Raw genomic sequence first — 7,548 nt, 5'->3', positions numbered from 1 at the left:
AACATGCTAACACACGTACACACACATTCACACACACCCACTTACACACACTCGTTCACACTCATACACACACACTCACACAGTCACACTCATTCACACACATTAACACATTCACTCACACACACAAAATCACACACATGCACTCACACACTCACACATGCACACTCACGCCCTCATATACACACTCACACCTGCTCAGGGTGCACAGCTCGGCCCCACGCCCTGGACAGGCCCCTGCCCGGCTGGAGCGTGTCGCGTCTGGCTGGGTGATGGCTGCTTTGGGGACGCTGAGTGTCCTCTGTCCCACGGGGTGGTGGAGGCTCTGCCTTCAGAAAGGCAGCAGGACGCCCCTGGGCACAGACGGAGCAGGGCCCAAGGGTCGCTGGCCATTTCCGGGTCCACGCTCCCGCCCGCCCCCCGGCTGCACGGAGGGGCCCAAGGGCTCCAAATCCGGTCCCCTGCGGGTTGAGGGCCGCCCTCAGCTGGCCGAGGGCTCAGCAGCCCATGGCTCAGAGCAGAGGGGCCCTGAGGGTGACGGCGGCCGCAGGTGCCCACTCATGCGCCTCCGAGCAGTCCCCCAGCCCCAGTGCTCAGGGCGGGCCCCCCTGGACTCAGCAGCGTCCTCCACCCCAGGCGGGTTAACCGAGGGCGGCACCCAGGGCCCAGAGGGGTTGCAGGGACATAGAGCCTGGCCACCAGACTGGGGGCCACCACCCAGGCCGCCACCTCCAGCTGTCCCCAAGCACCCAGAGGCAGGGCTGCTCGGAGCCGGCTGGGGCTGGGGGAATGGGAGGGGAGCCCCTGCACAGGACACGGGGCACAGGGTGGCTCTCCCTGCACGGCCTCCCCGTCTCCCCACCTCCCCACTGGGCAAGAGCCTTCAGTAAGCCCCTCACACACCCAGGACCCCAAGTGTCCCAGTGGCCAGCAGGAGGCAGGTCATGGTCGGCCATAGGTGCAGCCCGAGAAGGGGGTGGCGGGTGGGAGGGTGGACCCCACTCGGGACACTGCAGCCCTGCACCCAGCCATCTGCCCCCACACCCGGGCCCTCCTGGGGGCCTCACCAGCCTGGGCCTCCCCATGGGGCACCTCAGGCCTGGGCTGGACACCCCGAGGCCCCACAGCGCAGGGGTGCCCCTGGGATCTCGGGCTGCTGCCCACCATCCGTCAGCTGCCCTCCCACCCCTGCCCACTTCTTTCTGGGGGGCTCCAAGGGCCACTGCCCCACCCACCAGCGACCTGTCGCCAGGTCTGTCCCACCTAGGGGACCCCATGGCACCTCTCAGACCCTGCCCCACCACACCCCACAGCCGTTCCAGGGTCGGGGTGCCAGGCCGCCACCCCCAGCACTCCCCTAGCTGCCGCCAGCAGAAACGGGACTCGGGGACACAGTTAATGAACTTTATTGAAGAGAACGTTTTCTGGAACCATTTAGAAGGAATTACAACAGAGAACGTGGAACCGCCCCTCGAGGCCACGGGTCCCGACACACCCCCTTTTCCTGGGGGTCCCTGAGGAGGGCCCTCTGCCCGGTTCTCCCCTCCCGAGGGCCCCAGGACGTGCCTCCTGCCGGGACGAGGGACACTGGCCATGTGCACTCGCAGGGGATCACAGAGGGACACTGGGAAACAGCAGAGAACAGCACCACGTCGAGGAAACTGAGTCACAAATGACGACAGGGTGGGACTTCAAGCACAGTCCCCGCGGAGCTTCGCGCAGCCCCGGCTCCAGGTCCGTCCCTCCTTCCGCCTCACGGCTGAGGGCCGGCCAGACCCTCGGCCATCCTTCCCGCCTCTCCTGGGACTCGGCTCGGGGTCTCCGGGGGACAACTGCTCGGATAAGAACACACACAGCTCCACAAGAACAGGCAACGGCGGCCCACGCGGACCCCAGAAAGCAGGGCCGAGCTCCCCAGACGGGACACTCGGCCGAGGGGGCGCAGGGCCCACAACGCCCACCCCGGGGCGAGCACAGCAGCGGCTCTGCCCGGAACACGGTGGGGGTGGGTGGGCGTTTGCTGCACACGTGGGTGACGACGGGGCCCACCGAGGGACGGGTGGGCACCCAGGACCAGGGCAGCGTGCCCCAAGGTGTGGGGAGTGGAGTCCCCCTGTTGGGAGACCCAGGCAGGCGGGTGGCAGATGTCTTCAGGTGCCCTTCTGCCGGGTGGGGTGGGTGGGTGGGGTGGGGGGCTGGCCGCTCGGGAGGGCCTCCAGGCCTCTGAGACGCTGCAGTGGGGGGCAGTCCCCTCCCACCCCCTCCCTGATTCTCTGTTGGTCACCTGGGCCCCTTGGGAGGGCTCAGGGGGGTGGCCAGGCCCCGTGCAGGAGGGGGGAACCAGGGGGCCCTGGGCCTTGGGAGCCTATTTGCACGAGGGGCACTCGGAGCGGCCCACCCCCCCCCAGCCCCGCCCGCCTTTCCCGACTCCTCTCCGGGGGTCTCCGCGGCCTCGCCAACTCCTGCCTGGGCCAGGCCCTCAGGCCCACGGCCACAACCCCCGGGGCCTGCCCCAGAAACACTGCCCACCTGGGGCGGGCGGTGCCCCCACTGGCCACGGGGGTCTCTGCCGGCCCTGCCTGATCCATGCCCGCAGGGCCAGGAGCATTTGCATCTTCCTCAGTGGTCGTGGCGACCTGGGCGGCGTCTCCACTGGCAGGCGCGGCTTGGGCGGTGCCCAGGTCTTCCCCGGAGACCCAGAGCCATTGCTCCGCGTGGCCCTGCTCGCCCCTGGCCAGGGCGGCTTCCCAGGCCTCGGTCTCCCGCACGAGCCGCAGCAGCCCCACGAAGCCGGGGGGCCTCCTCTCCAGACGCAGCCGCTGCAGCTGGCTCCGGAGCGTGGCGTTGGGCCGAGCGCGCAGCAGCACCTGCCGGGCGCGCACCTGGTCGGCGATGGCGGGGTGCACGGCCCCCTTCTCCATGGCCGCCTGCAGCAGGCCCTCCAGGCGCATCACGTAGGCAAACAGGCTCTCCTGGGGCCGCTGCGCACAGGTGAGGAGCTTCAGCCGCGCCGTCATGCGCGTGTCCTGGTAGCTGAACACCTGCGCCAGCGCCGCCAGGCAGTCCTGCGCCGGGAGGGTGGGCTTTTCCGCCAGGAGGCCGCGCAGCAGGTCGAGCGCGGGCCCGCTCAAGCTCTCCAGCAGCCGCCGCCTCTCCGTTTCCGACACCTGGCGCCACCGGGACAGCACGTCGCTGGCGTGCTCCAGCCAGCCCTCGAAGGCCTCCTCCCCGAGGCCCGGCTCTGCCCTCCCGGAGAAGCGTCTCAGCTCCTGGTGGGTCGTGCTTTCCAGCAGAGGGTACAGGGCCTGCCTCCAGCGCTCGGCCCAGGACCTGGTCTCCCCTGCCGCTGTGGCCTCACCTGCAGCTCCTCCCTCACCTGCAGCTCCTTCCACATCTGCAAATGCCACACGTGCAGCTCCTGCCTCACCTGCAGCTCCTGAGTCACCTGCACCTCCTGCATCAGCTACAGCTCCTCCCTCACCTGCAGCTTCTGCCACATCTGCAAATGCAACACCTGCAGCTCCTCCTTCACCTGCAGCTCCTGCCACATCTGCAAATGCCCCACCTGCAGCTCCTGCCTCACCTGCAGCTCCTCCCTCACCTGCAGCTCCTTCCACATCTGCAAATGCCACACGTGCAGCTCCTGCCTCACCTGCAGCTCCTGAGTCACCTGCACCTCCTGCATCAGCTACAGCTCCTCCCTCACCTGCAGCTTCTGCCACATCTACAAATGCAACACCTGCAGCTCCTCCTTCACCTGCAGCTCCTGCCACATCTGCAAATGCCCCACCTGCAGCTCCTGCCTCACCTGCAGCTCCTCCTTCACCTGCAGCTCCTGCCACATCTGCAGCTCCTGAGTCACCTGCAGCTCCTGCCACATCTGCAAATGCCTCACCTGCAGCTCCTGCCTCACCTGCAGCTCCTGCCACATCTGCAAATGCCCCACCTACAGCTCCTGCCACACCTGCAGCTCCTCCTTCACCTGCAGCTCCTGCCACATCTGCAAATGCCCCACCTGCAGCTCCTGCCTCACCTGCAGCTCCTCCTTCACCTGCAGCTCCTGCCACATCTGCAAATGCCCCACCTGCAACTTCTGCCTCATTCATGGCTCCTGCTTCACCTTTGGCTCCTACCTCACCTGCAGCTACTGCCTCACCTGCAATTGCCACACCTGCAGCTCCTGCCTCACCTCTGGCTCCTGCCACCTGTGCCCCGCTGGCCACTGCTTGCCCCTGGGGCTGAACAGGGAGGGTGGGTGCTTCCTGTAACTCTCCATGAGGGGCCTGGGGCAGGAAGATGACGGTCCAGGGTTCCCCCTTGCCGGGGATTTTTCGGGGGATCAAACTTCGGTTTAAATAGCGAATTCGATCAAGGCGCACCTGGCCCAGAGCTCCTTTCTGAAGACGTCGCCGAGCATTCGGTATCTGCCCAGGGACCCCAGGGCGGCCTGCACGGCCTCCCGGAGTTCCTCCTCCGCGCAGTCCTCCGGGATGCCCAGGACGAGCAGACAGCGCTGAGCGTTCGCGCCCATCCACCTGCACCAATCCCGCAGCAGCGCCAACGCCATCGCCCTGGACCCAGGCCGAATGGGGCGCGATCAGATCCTGGGCGCTCGGCGCGGTCTCTGCGGCCTGGGAACACAAAAAGGAGAGAGGGCTGTTCCCGCCAGGCGCCCCGCCCCCGCCCCGCCGCAGCTCAGAGCCCGGCGCCCGTGCACCCCCCACAACGGCAGCTGGAGCCCCCCCCCCATCGCAGCCTCCACCCCCGCGGCTAGGAGACTACTATTTGCCTCAGTGGACGCCCTCCTACGCGGGTGTGGACGCCCGAGCCCCAGCACCTGTCTCCATCACGTGCACCCCTGCAGCGGGAGCATTCCCCTCCAGCCCTCGCGGCCAGTAGCCATCTCCGACCCCGTGCCCTGCAGCCGGGAGCCCCCTACTCCTCCCCAAACCAGCGCCGGGTCGGGATCCCTCTCTAACGCTCCACCTCGGCCCTGCAGCCGAGAGTCCCCTTCTCGCCCCCCACTCCGCGCCGGGCTCCCACACCTTGGGGTTACGCAGAGCCCAGCCCTTGCCTGCCTGCTGACTTCTCCGACGCTGTGGACGCTGCCGCTGCCCGCGCGGAGATGCCGCCTGCAGGCTGCACGGGCGGCTCCGCCGTCCCACTCAGCAGAGCCAGGAGAACGCGCGGCGGGCCTGGGGCTGCGCGGATGAGGGTCGTCCTGGCGCGCTCTGGGCCAAAGCTATATAGGCTTCCGGGTTCTCCCAGAAACCCCCGGCAAACGAAAGACAAAGTTCTAGAAGCCTCTGTGCAGGGCAAATGGCTGGATCAGGAGAGCACGTGAGGAGACGCCAGTGTTGCCTGGGCAACAGGACCTGTGTGGTCTGGGCTTGCTGTGGCAAGGCTGGGTGTCTCCAGAAGCAATAGGCTCGGTGATTGGCACTCCACCAACAAAATGCCCTACCGACAAGGCTGCTGGTTGTGTTTTTTTTTTGGCCGGGGGGGGGGGGGGTCCGTTGTTGGAGGGAGAGAACATTGTGGCAAGTTGGAGAGGGGGCGAGCCCAGATGCCAAGGGTCTTGGGGCAGCAGATCTTGTCCCCAGTGCCATTCTGTACTCACGGACTGCCCTCATCACGCCTAGAACATACACAGCAGGCGAAGGCAAAGCCGCCCTCACCAGCGTGGCAGCCATTTCACTGGAGATCCCTTAGGGGATCCCGCATTTGCCTGCTCCAAAGGACCGGGTGGCCTTGCCCAAGTCACTGAACATCCCTGCCCTCTCCTTGGGTGTAAATAGAAAATAAGAACATTTTCCTTTCCCTATATTGTAGCTTTCATTGGCTAATAGTTAAGAATATTTTGTTGCTCTGATAACGAGAAATATTTTTCCATAACTTCCTTTATATATATATATATATATATAAAATCTTTGTTGGGACTTAGAACCAGATTTATCCTGGCCTCCTAAAATGAGCTGGGAATTGGTCCCTCCTCTTCTGTTTTCTGATAGTGTTTGTGTGAGATTGATGATTGTCCTAGTTTGCTAATGCTGCAGAATGCAAAACACCACAGATGGATAGGCTTTTATAAAACGGGGGTTTATTTCGCTACACAGTTACAGTCTTAAGGCCACAAAGCGTCCAAGGTAACACCTCAGCAATCGGGTACCTTCACCGGAGGATGGCCAATGGCATCCGGAAAACCTCTGCTAGCTAGGAAGGCAGCTGGCATCTGCTCCAAAGCTCCGGCCTCAAAACGGCCTTCTCCCAGGACGTTCCTCTCTAGCAAGCTTGCGCCTCTTCAAAACATCACTCCCAGCTGCACTCAGTTTCCTCTCTCTGAGTCAGCTCATTTATATAGCTCCACTGATCAAGGCCCACCCTGAATGGGCGGGGCCACACCTCCATGGGAACATCTCATCAAAATCATCTCCCACAGCTGGGTGGGGCACATTCCAAGCAAATCCAACCAGCACCAAAAACGTCTGCCCCACACAAGACTACAAAGATAATGGCATTTGGGGGACACAATACACTCAAACCGGCACAATGATTTTTTTCCTTCCTTAAAAATTTGCTAGAATTTACCCATGACACTACTTGGGCCTGGAGTTGTTGGTACTAGTGTGAGAAACAAGCACCATTCCCGAAAAGGAATAAATGCTCACTCGATTGTGGAGAAGAAAAGAATTTATTCACGATCTTGCAAGAACACCACCCAACCAAAATGTGGGGGGTTGGCGCCCAGAACAATAGACCCAGCAATATTTATTCTCTATGCGTAACTCGCAAGTCCCTCCCGTTTCTCCAGCCGCTGGATACTTCAGAGGTTCCATTCTATTGGACAGTCCTAACTAGCCCGCGCAAATTTGAAACATGCAGCCCGCCCAAATTTGAAACATTCAAAATAAGTCTCCCGCGCAAACTTGAAACATTTGAAACAAGGAACATTTGAAACAAATCTCCACCCCGACTATAATTGTTATGCCCAGGCCTCTTTCTTTTGTTCTTTAACTGTTAACTAATTTGGTAACAAGTTATGAGGCTATTTTAGGAACCTCCACCCCGAGTCTCTATCTTGCAAGGACAGTGGGCGGATAAACAGGGGGACCAGCCACCAATTACAGCTTGGCTTCTTAACCCTCTGTCATTCCCTGAGCTGCCCCCACCCTGTGTGAAAGCTAAACTTAATCTAATTCTCACACTAGTGGTGGCAGTTTGTTTTCTTTTTAGGAAAGATTTTGAAAACAACCTAAGTTTCTTTACAAGATTGAGAGATACTCATATTTTCTATTTGGTCTAGTATCGGTTTTGGAAAGTTGCTTTTTTCTTCTAAGAAATTTGTCAATTTAATCTGTCAAAACAATTGAAAGCAAGTTATTCACAAGATATCCTCCTTATCCTTTTAATGTCTGTGTGATCTGTGATGATGTCCCCTCTTTTGTTTCTAATATTGGTTATGCTGGATCTTTCTCTTTTTTTATTGATTAGTCTTGCTAGGCTTTTACCAATTTTGTTCTGCTTTTAAAAGATATAACTGAGCTTTGTAAA

The 7,548-nt window shown here is 61.0% G+C and overlaps 1 protein-coding gene across 1 annotated transcript; it reads right to left on the bottom strand.

The window, feature by feature from the left end:
- Positions 1-1,090: 1,090 nt before the first annotated feature.
- Positions 1,091-5,162, bottom strand: LOC119522526 (paraneoplastic antigen Ma6E-like). The gene is made up of 5 exons (XM_037820944.1): positions 5,043-5,162; positions 2,396-4,628; positions 1,668-2,159; positions 1,493-1,621; positions 1,091-1,260 (listed from the first exon to the last, which is right to left on the bottom strand). Exons 2-5 carry the CDS (start codon positions 4,101-4,103, stop codon positions 1,091-1,093), a joined length of 2,499 nt encoding a protein of 832 aa, XP_037676872.1. The 5' UTR covers positions 4,104-4,628; positions 5,043-5,162.
- Between the last annotated feature and the right edge of the window lie 2,386 nt (positions 5,163-7,548).

Source organism: Choloepus didactylus, chromosome X (genome assembly GCF_015220235.1).
Source record: "Choloepus didactylus isolate mChoDid1 chromosome X, mChoDid1.pri, whole genome shotgun sequence".
NCBI classification, from domain to species: Eukaryota; Metazoa; Chordata; class Mammalia; order Pilosa; family Megalonychidae; genus Choloepus; species Choloepus didactylus.
Note: the sequence above shows the minus strand (reverse complement) of the source record. Positions and strands in the feature narration are given on the sequence as shown.